The 23,572-nt window shown below is 42.2% G+C and overlaps 2 protein-coding genes across 5 annotated transcripts in view; one reads left to right on the top strand and one right to left on the bottom strand.

The window, feature by feature from the left end:
• The window catches only part of LOC121925367 (stAR-related lipid transfer protein 13-like), a 1,219,986-nt gene that overhangs the window by 170,698 nt on the left and 1,025,716 nt on the right, over positions 1 to 23,572 (top strand). The window lies entirely within an intron of this gene.
• Positions 5,034 to 23,572, bottom strand: part of LOC121925364 (neurobeachin) — a 205,311-nt gene continuing 186,772 nt past the window's right edge. The window contains exon 34 of one of the 2 annotated variants that reach the window (XM_042457429.1): positions 5,034 to 5,102. In XM_042457429.1, the coding sequence (XP_042313363.1) occupies positions 5,084 to 5,102 (19 nt within the window). In that variant the 3' untranslated portion in view covers positions 5,034 to 5,083. Of the gene's footprint in view, positions 5,103 to 14,949; positions 16,116 to 23,572 lie in introns of those variants that run through there. The other variant, XM_042457428.1, reaches the window with a different exon arrangement.

Raw genomic sequence — 23,572 nt, 5'->3', positions numbered from 1 at the left:
TTTCTCGTTTCTTCCCTTTTCTATTCTGCCGCGCGTCCCTGCCCTTCTGTCCCCCCTCTGTTCGTTGCACCCCTGTTCCCGCCCTCACTTTCCCCTCTTCCCCCGACCCCCCCCCCGCGGCCAGGGCTGGGGGCGGCCCGGGTCGGTCCATCCGTATCCTCTCTCCCTCCCCTGCCTGTCCCCGGCCGCTGGCCTGGCTGGCGGTCTTGCCTTTACCGCCTGGCTGGTGCCGTCCTTTTCCGGGCCCCTCCCTTCTTCTCCCGTCGGCTACTCCCCTCTCCCGTCCTGGCTCCCGTCCCGTGGTTCCCTCGTCCGTCCCCCCCGCCCCCCTTCCCCTCGTCCGTCGGCCCTTCCTGCCCTGCCATAGGCCGGCTTTCTGCCCGGCGGGGTTACCTCCGTTTTGCCGCGGTGAAGAAGTGCATGGCTCTGCGTTGTTGGGGGAAGCAGTTCCCGGCGTGGGGGCACGAGTTGACGACGAGCCCGATGGGTCAGCGGCCAGTCCGGGCTGAGACACAAGCTGCCTACCAAACGAGGGCCCGCGTGAAAGGTCGACCGAAGGGTTTATAATTAGGCGGGCCATCCATGGGAGGCTTTAAACGTGGCAGCAGGAGCTTATATTTGAATGGCGTAAGGAGGGGGCCAGTGAGGGATACCACCACAGATTGTTGGTTCAAGCTGGTGGGTGGGAATTATAATGCGTGGCACGGCTGAATGCGATCGAGATTAAAGGACGGAGTGAGAAAGAGAAGTAGAGAAATCCTGATGAGTAGAATACTGGCTGCCAAATATTCATTTGGATTAGTCTGTGCAAATTTGGCATGTGTGTTTTTTTATATTATTTTTTTCAAATTAGGTTTCTTATACAAAAATGTTTGATCTCTTGAACAACCACATGGAATTTTTGCAAGTAAATTTATGACTAAGAATAGCCTGTCAAAACTGTGGTTTTTCAAAGACTTTCTTGCAGCAGGAAGAAATTACAGTTGGCTTCCTTATGCAGCGGTGTCCTTCTGCAGTTTTGAAGCTTACCAAAGGCAAGCCCCAGCAGAATATGGGGACGTAATTGGTGCCGGCACCTGGTGTTGCCACGTGCGAGCATGCACCCCATTAATTTCTATTGGCCTTGACATGCATTTTTCCCATACTGGGTGGTGGTTGTGGAATGATCCCCTGCGTATGGGAGGGCGGACTGTACTAAAATTACTCATTGTCTCAGTCCAATGAAGGAATTTAAGCATCTACAAAATACTGCTCCTAAATTAAGAAAAAAATAGTACATCACAATCTTTCTTTTAGAAAAACAAACTATTATAGTCCAATTAAAAGACAATTCCAGTATAGGACTCCTATTTTTGTTTGCCTTACTTACTCTCTGTAACATTTCCTGCTTCTACTATACCAAATTCGTTCAAAAACAAAAACAAACAAAACAGGTTGCCTATTTTTTAACTGATTATTCGCGACAGAATCATCTGTTTCACAACATTGGTCATTCTAATGGTGTTATACAGACGAGCTCTTAAAGAGGTACTTCAAGTGTGACTCCTCTACTGCCTCCTGTTGCATGCTTGGGATGGCAGTTTTAAGAGGGTTTTAGAATTTTCAGGCAGAGAAGTTCAGCTCCTTAAAACTGGCATCCTCATTCAACATTGACGCTAGGGAGTCACACTGGATAGTACTCTTTAAGACATAGTGTGATAAACATCGATGTCTTGCTGACATCTTCTTAAGCTTCTAGATCCTTTTGTTTTGGATGGTAACCTGTCCCCTCACTTGAAACATATCAACTGTGTATTCCTCTGCTGAAGATTCAGTTCAAGCCCATTATCAAGGTCCGCAGGAAGGATTGCAGTGAAAAGATGAGTAGGACGGCATGCATATATTTACAGATGTCACTCAAAGACCACATTGCAATAGCGCAACCCTTTTTCTTCTTCAGGGTCTCTGACTCACACATATAGAGAATAGCAGGCTAAATTTGAGGATATTGAGTCATGCCAAACTGATGATGAAACACCCCTACCAAGCTGCATTGGCTTGAAGCCCAAGCATCTAGTCTCTGCAAAGAAATAGAGGTAAGAGTTATGACACATAGTCATTTGGCAGAGTTCTGAAAAGAGGAATTAATCTGATATATGCTGACAAGATGGCGGCTTTCCTTTCCCCAGTCAAGCTTTCATCTCCGTAGGAGGGGTTTCAGAGCAAGTGAGTAGGCAATTGTAGGTAGTTAGGCATTCACATCCAGTGGAAGCTGTTGAGATGAGTATTTTCCCTTTCTATGCAACCCTGGTGGTGAACAAACTAGGAGACTCCAAAATTGTTGTTCCAAGAAACATACAACAGGCAATCAACTTTCATTTTCTGAATTGTTCCCACTTCTCATTCATGAAGAGGGGAACAACCCTTGTGCATCAATGGAAGGTGTTCCTTCAAGAGTTAGGGTTAGACCTGTGGACCATAGTCAGGCATGCCTATAAGAGTAATGGCATTGGTTATGGTCTTCACATATCCCCTATGCTTCATCGTGGTAAGCTGCTGAACTGCCAATTATGCACTTCAGAGTAGAAGAGCAAGTCATATTTTTTTAGAACCTACTAGACATTCCATTGGGAGCAACCGGTCCCAGAGAATTGTGGTAGCCTTCATAGTCTGATCATTTGCTAATCTTAGGGGACAGAGCTGCTGTAGAATCCTCTTGGGGGCAGGGCTAATCTTACAAACTTGTTTTTAGCTAGAGATGTGCAGACCTTCTTGGAAGAATCCAGATTGTGCCACTTCAATTATAATTGAATTTTGACTGAGGGTGCTCAAGGGCATAGCACAGTATTCTTCTTGCACCATAATAGATTCTTGATCCCCCTGAAGTGGAGATAATCGAGCTGAAGTCTGCCAAGTAATATACCATTTCCAAAGTTCCTGAAGCATAAGGATAGTGTTTTTCTTAAGGTCTACCAAAAACTAAAAGAGAAAGGACATTTTCTTTCTGCACTCTGGGACATCTCTAGTTTTGTAGCTTACATGTGGGGACAATGGCACCAAGCCACAAAGAAGCTACAGAAGCCATAGGAAGTTGCTATTTCAGACTGCACAGACTGCGATCTGAAGGGCCCCCTGTCCTAAAGCTCGGTTACCTTGCCAGGCAAAGAACTGATTTTGGTGGGAATACATGGTTATATGTGTGCAGTTGAGAGGGTGGGTTTAGCGACAAACAAAGCTGTAGAAGCTTCCCAAAAATCTCTGTACACTCGTAATTCATATTGTCCAAGATCAAACAACTACTACAAAATCCCAACAAATCAATCCTGATGGAAGAAACTAACCAATGGTTACAGAATGTAAAAAGATCTGGTAGCACCTTTGAGACTAACTGAAATAAAGAGTTGGCACATCAGCTTTCATAGACTTCAGTCTACTTCCTCAGATGTACAGACATACTCCAAGACTCTATTTGGTGTGACAAAGATATGGAAATACCATTATTCTACTTTTAGTTATTTCTTGAGTGGGACCTAACGCCTTCAACACAATGGGTTCCAAAGAACCAGTTAATAGGCAACCCGTCCTTACTATTAATAAAACAATACATCTCACAATTTTAATATTTGAACATTACTGCATACCACATTAATAGCCGTTTATGGTGTGTTGTTGTTGGTGGTGGTTATTAATTTTATTTGCAACATAAAATACATTACATGAAAGAACTAAAACAGCAGACATCTACTGTAGAAGCTCCAAAAAATAAAAATACTATGACACTCTTAATCTAAGGAAAGTAGATCAACAATTTACAACAAGCTTAAAAAATAAAATAGTTTTTTGCCATGTAGGGAGCTAACTAAGCCTCCCTGGGAGGCATTCCAAGTAGAGACTACCAGGGAAACTACCTGTCATGTAAAAAATTTTTTTTCCAGAACAATGGATGCAAGCTCCAGGAAGGGATCCACCTCAACATTATGAGGAAGTCCTAACAGAAGGGTGTTGAACAGTGGAACAGTCTTCCTTGGAGTGTAGTGGACCGTCTCTTTCCTTGGAGGTCTTTAAGCAAAGTTGGATGGCCACCTGTCGGGGCTGCTTTGATTGATTTCCTGCATGGCAGGGGGTTGGACTGGATGGCCCTTGTGGTCTCTTCCAACTCTTGGAGGCTTTCTGCACTGTCATTTGGGATGTCGAGACGTCCATTTTAAAAAAGGGGCGTCTCTTATAGACGCCCTGGCCTATACGGACTCCGTGTACAAGATGGCGCCGGCCCTTCTACATGGCCGGCGCCATCTTGCGTAGCGACGCGGAGCGTCCGTACGCGTCGCGTCCTTTGTGCCGTAGCGAGTGGCCCCTGGCGCCTCGCTAGTCACAACACGACGGAAAAAGAAGCTCCATTTTGGAGCTTCTTTTTCGTCCGCGCGGGAGTCCGCCGTGTGGAGGCCGGCTCCCCCCGGACTACCCGGCGGCGGCAGCAGAGCGCCGCAAAGTGCGGTATGTACCCCCTATGATTCTTTTGTAGCCATCTACCACAGCTAATCTAAAGCATGTGATCTATAATTAACATTTCAATTACAAACACATCAATTATTTTGTGGTCAATATGTAAACCACAGCTGCATTAAAAAGCAAATAATTTCCTTTGCTTACCTTCAAGAATTCAGATCTACCAAAAGTGCCATACAGGTATCAAAAGCTGAGTATTTTTTTAAAATCTACAGTGGATGATGCCATTCATACATACTAGCCAAGAACCAAATTTATTTTTTTTCCATAAAAGAGGCTTTCGTCTGTCCCTACAAGTAATCAAATAATTCAGCAAAACAGGAACTAACAAAAATTCCTGAGAAAATGGGAAAATTAGTCCAGAGGTCTATTCCTCATGACGGGAGTGGTACTGGACGGCGGAGGTTTCTTCTCTATTATTGTGATTCTAGGTTATACTCACTTATGTAATGTCTCAAAGTAGAAATTAGAAATAATTAGTGTAATTATTACCTTCTATTAGAAGCCTTGTCCATGACTACCCACAGTGTGCGAGACAGGAAAGGAGCAAATCCCAAAGATTTCCCGAAGGAGTGGGGCAACTTTTTCCAAAGCTCTCTCAGAGTTTTGCAGTAATGCTGTTGAAACAAAGTACAATGAGTTCTGAGATGCAAACAAATAGACACTATACAGTAACATATTGATGCTTTCTAGAATGGGTGGATTAATAAATTAAATTAGGCAGCAGCAGTATCACAATCTCACATTTGCTCATGTATCATGTATCATAACCTTTGTTCTAAAATACATTGGAACATATTTTCAGTTTTCAAGGATTTGAAAACTATAATGCCCACATTAAATATATTTATTGTGATGTTGTTATTGATGGCTCTCAAATCATTTTCGATTATGGTGACCCAAGTGAATCTATCACCAGGTTTTCTGAGGGGGGAGGAGCCTTACTTGCCTAAGGTCAAGCGTGGTTTTCATGGGTACGGGAGATTCAACCAGGTGTAAACAGTTTAATGCACCTTTTGTTATTATGTACAGAGGAGTCCTGTCCTAATCCTGTTCCTGTTAATAGTCTCTCCACGCCTGGTTTAGCCATTTTTTCTCAGAATAAGGCCCCTCGGGTTTCCTTTAATTCCTATTGAATTTATATTTTAGACAGACTCACAATGGTCACCTGATTCAAATTAACCATAATGTGTCCAGGCACAAAGTTGGGCTGCTAAGTAAAAGGCAGTATTTTGGTCTTTAAATGAATGTATTGTTTTTTTAAATGAATGTAGATCTTTCTACAGCTTCAGACTCCTAAATGGAGGGGGGCAAGTTGCAATCAAAATTGTGATTTTTTGTGTTGTGTGTGTGTGGTGGGTGGTCAAAGAGAAATTTATCAGCCAGACTCATGCAACATCTAAATATTTTTCATTTTAACATCACGAACAGCAACTGGGAAATCAATTGGATCCAAAATTCATAGTTTTTCAAATAAAAGGTCACCTACAATAGTGGAGGGTACAGGTTCCAATGGAGCCTCCTGCTATGAAGTAGCATTTTTCACTAATCTTCCTTTTCCCAGTCCTCCTTACATTTGTTTTAAAGCAGGGACATGGTTTTTTTTTTAGGGGGGCAGGCGGTAAATGCCCCAAATGTATTCTCTTGGATTGTGTAAGGCAATTCAAGCTCATATGGATGCCTCCTTGGCCCTACCTAGTAAAGCAAAATGTTTATGAAACTTTTATTTACAAAATACCCTCTAGGTCTTGTGGGGGCATTTTGAGCCTATTTGGGTCACTCTGGGCCAATTTAGGCCCAAGAGAGCTCTTTTTTTTTTTGAAACAGGAAATGAGGAGGAGGTGACTTACTTCACTTTTTAACAACTTCTTGTTGTTAGAGGTGCGGCCTCAAAGGTCTCCTGAGGGTTAATGTAGCTTCCTACACTTCCATGGTTGCCCTTCCAAGATTCTCATGGTTATTCAGAGCAAAGTTTTTTTGTGGGCTTTTTGGCTATGTGGCCATGATCTAGCAGAGTTTCTTTCTGATGTTTCGCCAGCATCTGTGGTGGCATCTTCAGATAATGCTTTGCCTGGAAAAATTGGTGTATATATACTGTGTGAGCCTGGGAATGCAGGAGTGATTTTGTTGTTATTGTTCTGTGTTGATGGCTGGCCTCAGCCTGGAGCTACCCGGGTATGTCTGCTAATTGGTGATCAATATCTGCGTTGGGAAAGTCCCTGACTCTGAATGGTTTCCCATTTGCATTTGCTGAGTCCTTATTTTGCTGTTCTCAGGACGGTAGCAAAATTTGTTCACTTTAAGGGTTTCTTCTTTCCGGTTGAAATTATCCAGATTTTGTGGATCTCAATGGCTTCCCTGTGCATCCTGACATGGTAGTGGTTGGCATGGTCCCAGAACTTCAGTGTTTTCAAACAGAATTTTGCTCAGGATGGTTTGTGGCATGTTCTTTACTCTGCTGATTTTTCTGGCGGACCCATCTGCAGTGTCTCTCGTGTTCCTTGATTCTTGTTTTGCACACTGTGTTGTTTGGTGGCCCTATGTAGACTTGTCTGCAGCTGTATGGTAGAAGTAAACTCCTGCGGCTGTGAGAGGGTCTCTCTGGTCCTTGGCTGAGCAAGCATTTCTGATTTTCTTCGTCGGTTTTGTTTTCGTCGCTTGAGGGAGGAGAGGCAGGCAAGCTCCACAATCTGCCTGAGAAGAAGAAAGCCCTCCCTTCATCCACCATCTTGAGGGAGAGAGAGGCAGGCTAGCTCCACCAGGCCTGCCTGGAAGATGACAAGCCCCTCCTCCGGTCCATCGCCTTGGTCCATGCCTCAGAGGGAGAGAAGAACTGCTGGACATGATCCCCCCTCCCCCCTCACCATTCCCTTCTCCTTTTGTGTCGTTTCTTTTAGACTGAAGCCTGAGGGCAGGGAACGTCTATTATACCCTCTGTTGTAAACCGCTCAGATTCCAGTGATTGGGCGGTATTATAATAAATCCCATTATTATTATTTTATTATAAACCATTTGAAGGTTGTGCTTCCTCACCACTTTGCCATCTGTCTGTGACTCCTTTGATGTATGGTAAAATACCTTCCATTTGAGTGGCGGCTGTCTTCACCTCCTCTGGGTATTCCTGGCCTGGCAGCCCTTCTTTGATGTCTGAGCTGGAATAACCATTGGTCTGTAGAGCCCGTTCCAAGTGCTTCAGTTCATCTTCCAAGAGTGGGTTCACAGATGTGTTTTTTGCTTGTCGTACCAATGTTTTGATTGTGCTGCTTTTTGTCCTTGGTGATGGTTGGAGTTCTTGTTGCAGGTATCAGTCTGTAGTGTGTGGGTTTTCGGTACTGTGTGACCCAAATGTAGTTCGGTTTGCAGATGACTAGAACATCCAAAAATGGCAGTGTTCCTCCTTCCTTTCTTTTTCCAGTATGAATTGGATGTTGTTCAGATGTTCAGGAATACAGCCAGTCTTCTTCTTCTCCCATGGCTCCAGATGTGGAAATGCATCCACGTATCGGAACCAAGTTGTGGGCTTTCGGTGCAGTTTCCAGGGCTTGCTTTTCAAAGTGTTCCATGAAAAAGTTTGCTGTCACGGCTTAGAGGGCTTCCCATTGCTACTCTCATCTCTCTGTTCATAGAATTCATTGTCCCACTGGAATAGCTTGTGGTGAGGCATGTTTTGAACAGGGCTGTGATGTCTCGGGAAAAATCTGTTCAATGAGTGCATGGTGTCCATTATGGGGACTTTTGGTGAAGAGGGAGACCACACAAAGCGTGATTAAAATTCTCCAAGTTTTAGTTCTAGGTTCTTGATTTTTCCTATGAAGTGAGCGTGAGTCCTTGATGTGGGGGGGGTCTGCCCAATGTGTGTTGTAATTGTGTGGCCAGAAACTTGGCCAAGTCATAATGTGGGGATACAATGGCACTCACTATGGGTAAGAGGGAATGGAAATCCTTGTGGATCTTGAGAAGTCCATAGAGTCTTGTGGGCGAGCCTCAGATTTTCACAAAATGGTCTTGTTGGCTGAATTGAGTGTTTTTTTTGATCAGGGTGTTGTGTTGTTTTCTGGTGATTTTGCTGGCTGGGTCTTGTTTCAGCTTTTTGTATGTTGTAGGACCAGGAGTTCCTTGATTTTTTGTTTTATTGTCTGTATCCATGAGTACTGTGGCTTGTCTTGTCCGTGGCATGAGGATTTCTGGATCCGAATTGAGTTCCTTGATGCTTTTTCTTCTTTTTTGGTTATGTTGCTAGGGGTGGTTTTGCCTTGCACAGAATCCTTGCTGTTCCCCTTCTCTTCTGCTTCCTCCTCTGGGAGATGGTGGAGGCAGATTCCACCTGGGCACCAACTGATCACAATTAGCAGACATAATCCTCATTGCATAGCCCCCAGGCTGAGGCCAGCCTCAACACAGAACAATACACATGCAAATCACTCCTGCATTTCCAGGCTCACACAATATATACACCCAGTTTTTTCCAGGCAAAGCATTCTCTGAAGATGCCAGCCACAGATTCTGGCAAACATCAGAAGGAAACTCTGCTAGAACATGGCCACATAGCCCGAAAAACCCACAAAAAACTATGGATGCCGGCCATGAAGCCTTCGACTTTATATCAGAGCACACTGGAGGAGGGCAAGGGGATATAGAAGCAGAAGGGAATTGACAAGAGTCTTTTTCTCCCCTACCATCCAGTGATTGGTTCGATATCCCAGCCACAGCTTGGGAGCAAGGCAGGGCATAAATAAATAAATATTACAATACAATAAATACAATGTTTTATTATACGAAGATGTAAAGCCTAGGACACTGGGTTTTCTAGGCCATGTTCCACAAACTACAGTCAAGGATATATTCTTTTTCAAGCATATAGCTGTTGAAATTTCATAAACTTATTGTTGCCAGATGCCTTTGTTTCAAATAGAGTGGCTAGTATTTAAGAAGATCACATTTTACCATGAAAAATGTGAGACCTACTTCCCCACTAACAAACATGTAAAACCACCTAATACAACAATTAATAAGTAATAGAATATGCCCACCGTTTCTAAAATAGATGATGTTAAGAATCTGGGGATGACACTTTAATTACTTACTTGTTTCAGGAATAGTTACTTGGTTTAAATAATAAGAATAGAGAAATTATAATAAGAAAAACAATTTCTAGGCAAAAACATTCTCATTCCTTCCTTTCCCCCCATACAAGCAGATTTCATTTGTACTACCACCTATAGTTTGTTGCCAGCAATTCAAGATCATTTAACATTTTCTTGATTAATTAACCCTAGGCCCTAGAAATTAATATGTTTTAAGGCACTAAACCATAAACACAGCAGTGCGGCACAAGAGCAGTCCTGTTTAAACAAGACAAGCTTTCAGAGCCGACTTAGACGCCAGTATGTAACAGAAACAGTGGACGAGGTGTCCATCGATCTGTATTGAAATTATACTGGATCACCTTCATCTGTGAGTACCGATGAACGTGGACAAGCTCTTGGTAGAGTGAGGAAAACAACTTGCCTGCTCGAACCTTGCCCATCATGGCTGGCCGTCCGGGGGAGGGGAGCGGAAGACGGTTCCTTACAAACATCATCAATGCATCCTTAGAGGTAAGTTTCCATCTTATTAAAGAAGCGCTGTTTAGGCCACTCTTGAAAAACTTTTCCTGGACCCCCTGGATAGGAACAACTATAGGCCAGTCTCTGTTGTTGCCATCTTGAGCAAGGTAATCGAGAGGGCGGTTACCTTCAACTCCAAGCTGTCTTGGATGAAACTGATTACTTGACCCATTTGATAACTGGCTTCAGGGCGGCTTGGGGTTGAGACTGCCATGGTTGCCTTGACCGACGATCCGCGTCTGACATCGACAGGGGCAGTGTGACCCTGTTGGTGCTTTGACCTCTCAGCGCTTTTGACACAAAGATCATGGGCATCCTCTTGGGTCAACCTAGGGGATTGGGAATTGGAGGCATTGCATGCAGTGGTTCCATTCCTTCCTCTTGGGCAGATCCCAGAGGGTGATTGCTGGGACAGTTGCCCAGAAAAGGGGAGCTCATCTGTGGAGTCCCACAGGTGCTATCCTGTCCCCGATGTGGTTCAACATTTAATGAAGCCGGCTGGATGAGATCATTCGGAGTCATGGAGCTGGGTGTTATTAGATGCTGATGACACCCAAATCTATTCTCCATGTCTCATTGGCCTCGAATTCTGATGGCATCTCCTCTCTCATTGAATGTCTTTGGGCAGTATGGGCTGGATGAGGAAAAACAGATTTGAGACGGAATCCAGACAAACGGAGGTGCTCACGGTAGCGGCGCTCCAAAACCAGGAATCAGGTTGCAACCGCCGTTCTAGACGTTTTTTCATGTTGACTGGGGAGAATTCAAATCCAGGTGTAACAGTTTTAATGCACCTTTTGTTATTAATGTACAAGAGGTCCTTCCAATCCTGTTCCTTTAATAAGTCTCTCTCAGCCTTGGTTAGCCATATTTTCCAGAATAAGGCCCTTGGTTTCCTTTAATCCTATGAATTATTTTGACAGACTCACTAATGGTCACCTGATTCAATATTAACCATAATGTGTCCAGGCCAAAGTTGGCTCTAAGTAAAAAGGGGTCACACTCCGCCAAGGACTGCATTGCAGTTTGGGGTGCTCCTTGATTTGTCGCTCCGGATGTGCGAATCAGGTAAATGCGAGATCAAGAGCACTTGTTCAGCTTCGGCATACGCCAGCTGAGCCCTATGGAAGTAAGGATCTGAGACGTTGTCCACGCCTGGAACCTCATGTCTAATTTCTGTAATGCATCTACATGGGGCTACTCTCGTACTTAATCTGGAAACTGCAACTAGTACAGAATATGGCAGCCAAGTAATTTCCGGAACATCTAAGAGAGACCATATTACTCCGGTTCTAGAGTCCATCCATTGGCTGCCTATTGTTTCTGAGCCCAGTAAAGGGTTTTGGTTATACTTTAAAGCCCGGAATGGCTTGGGTCCAAACTATCTTCGGGACCACGCCTTCTCCCCTACAATCCTCCCCGGGCACTCTGGTCCTCTGGGAGGGCCTACTTCAGCCACAAACACTAGGCTTTCGCTACCTCCCAGAGGGCATTTTCCATCGTTGCCCCCAGACTGTGGAACGGCCTGCGGATGAGATCCTTCTGCGTACATCCTTAGACGCTTTAAAAGGCTGTGTAATCTGCTGGAAGAGATCCGTCTTAACAGCCTTTTTAAAGCTGTCTAAGGATGTACGCAGACGGATCTCATCCGGCAGGCCTTTCCAGAATAGAGAACCCGGCCTCAGGAAACTCCTATGAATAAATAGATACCGCCGCTCCCATTGATTATTGTTATATTGATTACTGTTATGTTGTTTGACCTTTGGGTCAATTTTAACTTGTATGGTTTTAATTCTCTATTAGATTTAATACCTTTTTAAGGGGGGGAAGGGTACTAGGGATTTGATATGTTCTATATTTTTAACTTGTTAGCCGCCCCGATTGTTCTCAGAGGGGCGGGATACAAATATTTTTTTATTATTATTATTATATCCTTTCCAAGACTACAGAACTGTAAAGCCATCTAGGAAAGGTCTGGACAGTTCAGAGATTGTAGACTCATTCAGGAAATATATGAATTCTGCCCCGCATGGCCAGTGTTCAGAATTTCATGTTTGCAGTGCTTGATCTAAAAATAAGTATGTGAACTCATCACAATAACCCCAAAATAAAAACAAAATAAAAATACTGCATATATAGGAGAGCCAGAAAGTGACAGATAACACAAGATATCTGCCAAAAACCACAATCTGGTTATATATAGTGATACTGTTGTACCAACCACTTTATATGGACAATGAATGCTGGTTCAAGAGAGAGTGAGGGAGAGAGTTATCATTACAGTTAAAACTCAATGTTAGCGCTACATCCTGCAACACAAAGTACATCCTGAATGACATGTGCCCACTACGAATGCTATCACAGATGCTGTCCAACAAGCAAAACATTTTCAATGGACGTTCAGACAGTGCGATGATTTTCCAACATTTTTGTCTTTAATTTCAGAAGTTACTACAGTAAATGTTTTGAAATTCCATAAGGGTACAGACTTGATGGGCATCTCTTTCCTACAAAGTTTCTCAGAACTGTGTGATCTTTTTCAGACATGGCTGTACCACCAATGAACTGGATTCTATGTAGCACCAGATTCAGGGACACCGTCCAAAAACAAGAGACAAAAAAATGTTCTCTTTTTTCTATAATTTTCTCTTTATAAATATAATTTTATGTTATTTAATGTGCTGTAGATATATCAGATGTTATTCAGGCTACTGCTTTGATGAACTGCATACATTTCTTCACCATACATTTTTTAAAAATCTAATTTTCTGCTTGATTTTTTTAGCAGTGTGTGCAGAGTTCAGCAGTCATCATGCTCACAGGATACATATTATTGTCTTATTCATACTATTCTTATTTTGAAAAGTTGAAATGTGTTCTCTGAGAGTTTGTCTCTCAATCATATCCATACACCATGAACATAGTCAGAACTTCAGAGGGTGGAGATTCAGCACTGCTGAAGTAAACTGAGAATTCAGAGTAGGACAGTATTTTTATTTACTTTTATTTATTAAAAATTTATATATAGCACACCCGCGTCATATGGGGGCGCGCTATATGCGGCTTAAAGCATACGCTGGGAGCCACGCTGGAAAGGCTTCTCCTGTGCCCCGTAAAAAACAATGGGGCGTGCGCCCATGGCATGCTGGGTGCATTCCACGGGAATGAACCCCATTGTTTCTAATGGGGCTTGACTTTACGCGGTATTTCCCTTACGCAGTGGGGTCCGGAATGGATCCTCCGCATAAGGGAAGGGCCAACTGTACTGTCCTGCACCATAAAGATATATAAGCAGCTTACATAAAATCAATTTTAAAAAAATTAAAACAATTTAAGATTTAAAACACTTAAAATTGTTAACATTCTAAATGTATATTAAATAGGTTAACAATTTATTTTAACCATTTTAACAAGTTAACACATTTTATAACCATGTTAAGTGCCTCCACAGCCAACAGAATCCATGGAAGAAGGAGGATAAAAGATTTTTATGCTTCTTGACAGCTTTTAATGACCTGGGAAAACAACAAACATCCACTGTCACCTTTGTCACTGAAGCACACCCATACTTCTGCTGGTGGGAGCAGTTAATAAACAACATCAGACATAGTAATTTCATTGTATAATTTATTTGTGTCCACACCAAAAGAAGCATGGATCATCATCTTCTTCACGTTCTTTACAGTGTGCCTTTTCCCCCCAGGAACAAGATTCAAGCCAGTTTACAGCTTCCAAATTAAAACAAATAAGTAATACTTAAAGCAGAGGTTCTCAACCTTTGATCATCCAATTGTTTTGGACTTCAGCACCCAGAAGCCTTTGCCAGCATGGCCAATGATAACGGAATCTGGGAGATGAAGTCAAAAACATCTGGAGGACCAGAGGCTGAGAACCACTGGCTTTAAACACACAAATGATTATCATTAAAATATAAAAAAAACTATCAATAACATTTTAAAACAAGTTAAAGCACAGAGTAAAAAGAATAAAAAATACAAAGAATACAATAGTTATAAAGTATCTTTAAGAGTTTACATCACCCTACTAAGAACTGCATCTTTAAACCTAATTTGAAACAATGCTGATGTATGCCAATGAATGGACAAAATGCCCTTTCTAGTTTAAGAAATGAGTAGGCAAACCTAGGGTCTCTCTTGTGTCACCACCAGACATGTCTGTGAGGGTTGTAAACCTGAGAGAATGGCCTCATTCAAAGATCTCAGAGCTTATGGTTCGATGGACAACCTAGACCTAAGTCATACAAGGCTTAGTAGGTTTAGCACTGCGAATTGTGCCTGGAAACCAGTAGTAGAGCCCTTTGGAACCAGCCACAGGTACAGTCTAGCTGCAGCTCTTTGAACAAAGTGAAACACCCTCCCAAGGCTGCCCATACAGTAATCCAAATGGGATGCATCTAGGACCTTTGTCACCATGGCCAGATTAGATATTTCCAGGAATTACTCACTTTGGCTCACTAGGTTTAACTTCACAAATACTGTATACTTTTGGCCACTAAAGAAGTCTGTGTATCCATGCTCAGGGCTGAATCTAAGACTACCTCCAAACTGGGAATCTTCCCCTTTGTCAAAGAAGTAGCTGTGTTAGTTAATGGAGCCCTGGTGGTGCAGTGGTTAAATGCCTGTACTGCAGCCATTCACTCAAGACCACAAGGTTGCGAGTTCAAGACCAGCAAAAGGGCCCAAGCTCGACTCAGGCTTGCATCCTTCCGAGGTCGCTAAAATGAGTACCCAGACTGTTGGGGGCAAATTAGCTTACTTGCTAATTAGCTTACTTGCTGTTCACCGCTATGATCTTTGGAATAGCGGTATATAAATAAAACAAATTATTATTATTAGTCTCCTGCTGCATAAAAAGGAGGAAAGGAGGGGGTGAAAAGAAAAAATGTGGCAGAACCTTTAAGACTAACTGGTTTTCACTTTAACATGTGCTTTCATGAGTATAAACACACTTTGAATGCAGTAACAAGATGTAGTAAGTCCTCATTTTTTTACAGTTCTGGGAGTGGAATAGAATGAAATAGTATCCAGAAAGGTGCCTTTTTGCTTCTTCCTTGACCATAATTTTCAAATGGCTGAATGAGGTCTTTACAGTGGCCAGTTAGTATTGATGTGTGAAAACAATAAACCTGCTTACCAAAAGTCAGTTTCCATGGGTTCAAAACCCATATTCATTTTGTTATATGTGCAGTAGTGAGGATTTTGCATTAACATATGTAGTGTTCCATGAAGGCATTGTCTTTGTTCAGACCTCTGCTAACCATTTGTGAATATAATTAAATTCAACTGTTTCTCTTTCTACTTTTCCTTTGCAATATCCTTGTTCAAAGACCGCAACCTGTAAATCCACTTCTGTATGTCCTAGAAGGTTGAAAATGTTCTTCAACTGGTTTTGGAGTATTGCCATTTCTAATGTCAGATTTGTATCCATTAATTATCTTGTACAGAAACTGTTCTGTTTGTCCAATGTAGAATGTAGAGAAGCATTACTGGCATGAGTTGGCATATAGCACATTGGAAGAAAAGTAAATGCACCTTTGATGTTGTGGGTGATCTTACCGGCCCCTGTAACATTGCTCCCAGAGTGGATGTGGGGACTGAATTGGCATTTGGGCTTGTAACAAGGTCTTGTCCCTGTATTACCATTCATGTTAGGTATCATGCTGTAAGTGAGTAAATTGTTTACGACTTGTAGGCCTATAAAAACTTGCCTTTCAGAGCTAGTGAGAGGGCTGCATTATACTCCGGAACTGATTGTAGCTTGTTGATGGTGCATTTGAATAGTCCCAGCAGGGGACTAAAGGTGACCACTAGGGTTATTCTGTCCTTTTGTGATTTTGGTCTGTCTTGTAGTAGATCATTCCAGGGTATTAATTTTGCCTTGTTGATGTGTTTCTTCACCTCCGTAGGTGGGTACTGTAGTCTGAGAAATGTCTGTTGTAAATCCAAGAGTTTTGAGTCTCTGTCTTGTGAGTCTGAGCAGATGCGGTTGTATCGGAGGGCTTGGCTGTAAACAAGAGATTTGGTAATGTGTTTTGAGTAGAAACTGGAGGCATGTAAGTATGTGTAGCAATCAGTGAGTTTGCGATAAAGTGTCATGCTTAGACGTCATTTTGAGAGGGATGTAACACCATCTAGCACCAGCTGAATTTCTGTTCCCTGATCTATCCTTTGATGGACCCAAAATCCTATGCCCAACATAAAACATACAAACAATATATATAACAAGTTCAAAACAAATGTAACAAGTTCCATCAGGATATGAAGAATCTACAAAAGCAAAAGTATTTCTACAGTGGTCAACTAGCTACTCTGATTTGTGGGCTTGACGTATGAAAACATACAGCAACTTCTTTTATAAAGCTGGAGGGCTTACTACTACTTTGAAAAATATTGTGATACATTGCCTTGAAAACCTCTATATCCACTCATCACATCCAAACTAATATAGATAATTTTACATTAACAGGGTGCTTTAACAGTGACTGTTATTCAAATATTCAGCCAAACAGTATTGTGTACAAGTGCTGTGCTGCATTCATCTAACTACTTCATTTGTGCATATCATACAGCCTTCTCTGGCTGGCATTCATATGTAAAGTATGGTTGTCCACAGAGATGAGGCCCCTATGTGTTCACATGAGGAAGCATTCATGTTATACATTCAGATACCAACAGGGATGGGGAGGAAGTTTGATAGGCAGCACACAATGGAGGGACAAGATTATCATCTTTGTACCTGAATTGTCTTTCTAAACTGTTGTTGTTGTTATTGTTGTGTGACTTCAGTTTGAGTTTCTTATGAACCTATCACATTATAACATGAGATTAACATCGACTTCCCAAAGAGCATTAACAGCTGCAGCCCCCACATTGTGGAATAGTCTACCGGAAGAGATCCATCATATTACCACCATAGATGCCTTCAAGAAGGCACTTAAGATGGATCTCTTCCGGTGGGCATATCCACCTAATTCTATATAAAACCATAACTAATGCTCCACTCTCAACTACGTTAATAGCATTATAGTTGCTTGTATATTTTAAGGAACTAATAGGAATGTTTAATTAAGTGTTAGTATTTTATAGTTCATATTTGTATTGTACTGTATTTTTAAATGATGTAATCCCGCTTTGATCCTTGGGAGAAGTGAAAAATACAAATAAAAATTATTATATTATTATAGTTTTTTGGCAAGATTTCTTGAGGGGGGTTGCCACTGGGTGAAGGAATGTGATTTGCCCAAGATCACCCAATGGGTTTCCATGGTCAAGTGGAAATTTGAACCCTGGCCTCCCAGAGTCCTGATCCAACACTCAAATCACTAAACCACACTGGGTCTCTCTTTCTATACTAGAGTTGATATAATAACAGTTTTGAGGCCCTTTCTGGTTATAATTTTAATTGGCTTAAATCTGAAGATGCATCTAATGGTGTGGTGGAAATTCCTTGATGAAATAAAAAGCTATAGAAAGATGGAGTCACCTTTGTTAGCCAGAGAGATAGTTTTTAAAATAGCAGCTTGGAGTTTAGAAAAAAACTAGAGCAAAGGAATAATGAGTGCATCTTGACCTAAATGGAAGCTGGCACCAGTAAAAAAGACATAACATAAACTACTGAGATAAAGATACATTGTTGATATTCAGAAGCAAGGTTAGAAGGAAAACTACTAAATTCCTAAAGGAGGAGGTAAGGAGTGATGATGCAGTTTTAATGTATGCATGTATTTCTGTTCTGATTGTAAGAATTCTGTATGTTTATATTCTAATTAGCCAATCAGGTGTATTGAAGAAGCTTCTTTGTCTTCAATAATATAAAAAGAGCCATTTTGTCTTGTTTGGTGCCTCAGCTTTTTGGAACTTGAATTCCACCGAGTTCAATGTTTTCCTTTGTCAACAATTGGAAATAAACTTATGGATTTTCAATTTACTCGGTCCTCTTGTCAATCATTGCTATGCCAGGCCTAGATCTTTAAGTTTCCTGAAATTTCTGTTACAATGGGACTAACACATCACTCAGAATGTTTGTCAAGTGGTCATTTCACTGGTGTTCAGGAGCCTTTAGATATTTTATTACAGGTTTGATATAGGCAGAGAAATTAAAACCAACAAGTACAATTTAATAATAATAATAATAAATAATAAAACTTTTATTCGTATCCCACTTTCTGGAAAAACAATTGAAGCGACAAACAACATATGAAATCATACAATGATGTACACAATATGCCCTCCTTAAAAAGAATTAAACAAATTGAGATTAAAATTACATAAATAACATTAAAATCCAATGATCCTGGGCAGAGTCATGGCATAGATCAAAAGTGTCCATGGTGTATGAGAGTGATCATTATGTGGCGGAGGACTTTATTCTGGAAAAGCCTGCCAGAAGAGATCCATCTTGACAGCTTTTTTAAAAGTGTCTAAAATGGTGATTTGACAGATCTGTGGATGCAGAATCCATGGATATGGAGGGCCAACTGTATTTTTGAAGTCAGAATTAAATAGAATTAAAAAAAATAACATTTCCTGTGCAAATCAACTAGTGGAAAATTATTCTGTCTCTAATATCTAAAATTTCTTTAGATGTAAAACTATGTTTTGCTCAGCAAAACACTGTGTTAGGGGATTACAGAACAGCTTTACATCTTTCTGGAAAGAAACTGGTCACTGTTGTTGGTAAATTAATAGAAACAATGCCCCCTTCTGGCATTTTGGCTGGAAGTATTAGAACTTATTGAATTTATATTAGAAAAATCTTTGATATATGTAGATGCAGTTTGATATGTGCTTTTAACAAGAATTCCTATGAATGAGAAATTAACTGCTGGTCAATGTGACTGGATCCTACATGTTCCTAAAGTAACTAAAAATGTTAGTGAGACAAAGATTCATCATTCATCATTCAGTGGTTAGAAGATCATGCTAGCTACCTTGTTCAGATAGAAACATATATTCTACAGATGCCAACTATAGGCAACTTTTAAAAAATAGCTCACCTTCAAGGTGATTTTTGACATGTGTGTGTGGGGGGAGGGGGGTCCAGAATGGAACCCTGCAGATATGAAGGGCAAACTGTATATGCCTAGCTCACAATCATATCCCAGAGGCTTTCTAGACCAGTTCCTGCTAAAGAGAGGAGAAGGTGAAAAGGAACTGGGCAGCCATTTTGAGTGGTGAGTGTTTGAAAAAAAATTTAAACTCTGGGAGAGTGTGCTTGTTGCTGAGGGGGTGGAGCTTCTGTGAATCACATTTGTGAGTCACTAGGGGGTGGAGCTAACAGACTAGCTCTGTGTAACTCCTCTATATAACTCCTACTAGAGCCCTTTCAGACCAGTTCCTGCCACAGAGAGGAGAAGGAGGAAGGAGCTGGGCAGCCATTTTGAGTGGTGAATTCTTTTAATCCAAAGAAATCCACAGCAGAGGCAGTTGTTCTGAGTGCGGTGTGGATTCTGTAGGGAGAGGCATTCCCTCAAGTAACTCGGGCCCAAGCTATGTAGGGCTTTAAAGGTTATAACCAACACTTTGTACTGTGCCCGGAAACTAATTGGCAGGCAGTGAAGAGATCTTAAGATAGGTGTTATATGGTCAGTCCTAGACGTACCGGTGACCAATCTGGCTGCCGCATTTTGTACCAATTGAAGTTTCCGAACTTGATACAAAGGTAGCCCCATGTAGAGCGCATTACAGAAATCTAAGCAAGAGATTACCAGTGCAAGTACCACTGCTTCAAGATCATTTCGGTCCAGGTAGGGACACAGTTGGCATATCAACCGAAGTTGATACCAGGCACTTCTGGCCATTGCATCTACTTAAGATGATAATTGTAGTGGTGGATCCAGAAGAACCCCCAAACTGCGCACTTTGTCCTTTAGGGGAAGTGTGACCCCCGTCCAGGAGTGGTTGACAAATCTCCATCCCTGGGCTTGGGGAACCAATCGTGAGTACCTCCGTTTTCTCTGGATTCAACTTGTTTGTTTTCCCTCATCCAGCCCATTACCGACTCAAGGTAGGCGTCCAGAGGAGAGATGCCATCCTTAGTCACTGCAGCAGTCCAGAGGAGAGATGCCATCCTTAGTCACTGCAGCAGTCGGAGACACAGAGAAATAAATTTGGGTGTCATCAGCGTACTGATAACACCGCGCCCCATGTCTCCGGATGATCTCTCCCAGCAGTTTCATGTAAATGTTAAACAGCATGGGGGACAGAATGGCGCCCTGGGGGACATCAGATGTCAGCTCTCTTTTAGAAGAGCATGAGTCCCCCAGCATCACCATCTGGAATCTACTCAAGAGATAGGAATGGAACCACTGGAACGCAGTGCCCCGATACCTAACTCCCTCAGGCGTTCCAGAAGGATACCATGGTCGACAGTATCAAAAGCCACTGGGATGTCCAAGAGCATCAACAAGGTCACACTTCCCCTGTTGATACCTAGATGAAGATCATCGACTAAGGCGACCATGGCTGTCTCAACACCGTATCCAACCCTGAAGCTGGTTTGAAATGGGTCCAGATAATCGGTTAATCAGTGAGAACTAAAGACTTCGCAGTATGGACATTGAGGGAACTGCTGCAGTCACATGCAACACTTGTGGGATGTTTGTCTTCTTGCCTACAGAAGTGGTGAACTTCACATGCACCAAGTGCAAGTTGATAGCACTCTTGGAAGAGAAAGTACAGCACCTGGAGTCCAGAGTAGCTACACTTCAGCATATTAGAGAGGAAGAGGATTTCCTGGGCAGAACGGAACTAACGATCTTGGACGAGTACCACACAGAGGAAGTTGCTGGGGCAGAAGAAGTCACTTCACATACACAGGAGACAGACAGCTGGAGGAATGTCACACAGAGAAGTAGGTCAAGAAGGGATTGTTCTGGGAGCTTGCAGCTAGAGAATCGATTTGAAGCTCTTTCCCTTATCATGAAGGATGAGGAAAAGCTGCATGAACAGACTTCAGGGACAGAGCAGGGGGGCCTGAGAGGTCCACCAGAGGTAACAGCTGCTGCTAAGCCTCAGAGGAGGCGTGTGGTTGTGGTGGGAGACTCCTTGCTGAGGGTAGAGAAGCAGTGATTTGTAGGCCTGACAAGATGTCTCGAGAGGTGTGTTGTCTCCACACGGCAAAGATCCATGATTTGACAGAGAGGCTGACAAGACTGGTCAAGCCTACTGACCAATACCCCTTCTTTTTGGTCCATGTGGGAACCAATGATACTGCAAGACACAGCCTTCAGAATATCAGAAGGGATTACAAGGCTCTTGGTAGGAAGCTGAAAGAAATGGATGCACAAGTTGTCATCTCATCTCTTCTGCCAGTTGAAGGGCACAGTCCAGGTAGGGAGAGGAAAATAGTGGATGTGAACAACTGGCTCTGCAGATGGTGCTGCCGAGAACGATTTGGATTCTTCAATCATGGGCTGCGGTTCCATGGGAGGGGGGGCTTCTGGCAATGGATGGGTTGCATCTCACACCAGTTGGAAGAAATGTTTTTGCCAACAGTCTCAAGAATTTGATCAGGACAGCTTTAAACTGAGTTTTGTGGGGGACGGAGAAAATATTAAGGAAGGCAAAAGGGCTGGAGAAAACAGTCAAATTGCCATAGATGAAATAAGACAAAACAGTGCAAGGACCCAACACTGGGAGGCAAATTTTTTTTGCACAGGCAGCAAGTAAAGGGGACCCATGGTCTACAATGTCTCTACACTACTGCACAGTGCAAGGGAAATAAGCAAGATGAACTCAAACCCCTAGTACAGTGGACCCTTGCTATACGCTGGGGTTTGGTTCCAAGATCCCCCGTGGATAACAAAATCCATGTATGCTCAAGTCCCATTAACTATAATGACATAGCAAAATGGTGTACATTATAAAAAATGGAAAATTAAGGTTTGATATTTGAAATTTATACTTTTTTAAAACATTTTCAAACTGTGTATGCTTGAATCCATGTACTGTATAAAAAATCTGTGTTTAAGAAGGGCCAATTGTACAACAAAGCAAATATGATATATTAGGCCTCACTGAAACCTGGTGGGATGAGTCTCATAAGTGGAATGTAGAAATAGACGGGTATAATCTTTTTAAGAGAAATAGGCCAAACAGGAAAGGAGGAGGAATAGCACTATATGTCAGAGATATTTACACCAGTGAAGAGATCCAGGACATCAATCATGGAAGCCAGGTGGAGAGCATCTGTATAAAAATTAAAGGGGAGAGAAACAACAGGGATGTTATGGGTGGGAGTCCACCTCAGACCCCCAGTCAGATGGAGGAATTGGATGATGCTTTTCTAGAACAGATGGCTACACACTCAGAAAGGAGAGATGTAGTAGTGATGGGTGACTTAAACTATCCTGATATTTGCTGGAATTCAAACTCAGCCAAATCCTCAAGGTCTAGCAAATTCCTCACTTGCCTTGTAGACAATTTCATTGTCCGAAAGGTGGAAGAGGCAACAAGGGGGTCAGCTATTTTAGATCTGATCCTGACCAACAAGGATGACTTGGTTAATGGGGTGCAAGTGGTGGGATCATTAGGTGGAAGTGACCATGTTCTCCTGGGTAACATCCAAGAGTATTAAAAGAACTCGCAAATATAATATTGGAGCCATTGGTAATAATATTTGAGAACTCCTGGAGAACAGGAGAAGTCCCAGCAGACTGGAAGAGGGCAAACGTTGTCCCCATCTTCAAAGGGTGGAAAAAAAGAGGATCCCAACAATTATTGTCCAGTTAGTCTGACATCAATACTAGGAAAGATTCTAGAGCAGAACATTAAACAGAGGGTCTGTGAACATCTAGAAGGCAATGCCATAATCACAAAAAGTCAACATGGGTTTCAGAGAAACAAGTCATGCCAGACAACCCTGATCTCTTTCTTTGACAAAATTACCAGCTTGGTAGATGAAGGGAATGCTGTGGATATAGTATATCTTGATTTCAGTAATGCCTTTGACAAAGTTTCCCATGACATTCTTGCAAACAAGCTTGGTAAATGTGGGCTAGACAAGGTAACTGTTACATGGATTTGTAATTGGTTGACTGGCTGAACCTAAAGGGTGCTCAACAATGGTTCCTTTTCATTCTGGAGAGAAGTGACCAGTGGGGTTCCACAGGGCTCTGTCCTGGGCCCAGTGTTATTCAACATCTTTATCAATTACTTGGATGACATAATTGGGGGCATACTCATCAAATTTGCAGATGACACCAAATTAGGAGGAATAGCTAATATTCCAGAAGGCAGGATCAAAATTCAAAATGAGCTGAATAGACTAAAAAGCTGGGCCAAAGCTAACAAAATGAAATTCAAAATGGAGAAAGGTAAGGTACTGCACTTAGGGTGGAAAAATGAAATGCACAGATATAGGATTGGGGACACCTGGCTGAACGAGACTACATGTGAAAGGGATCTAGGAGTCCAAGTAGACCACAAGTTGAACATGAGTCAACAGTGTGATGCAGCAGC

This window comes from Sceloporus undulatus, chromosome 3 (assembly GCF_019175285.1).
Source record: "Sceloporus undulatus isolate JIND9_A2432 ecotype Alabama chromosome 3, SceUnd_v1.1, whole genome shotgun sequence".
Classification (NCBI taxonomy): domain Eukaryota; kingdom Metazoa; phylum Chordata; class Lepidosauria; order Squamata; family Phrynosomatidae; genus Sceloporus; species Sceloporus undulatus.
The sequence above is the reverse complement of the archived record's forward strand: the minus strand, read 5'-3'. Positions and strand labels throughout refer to the sequence as shown.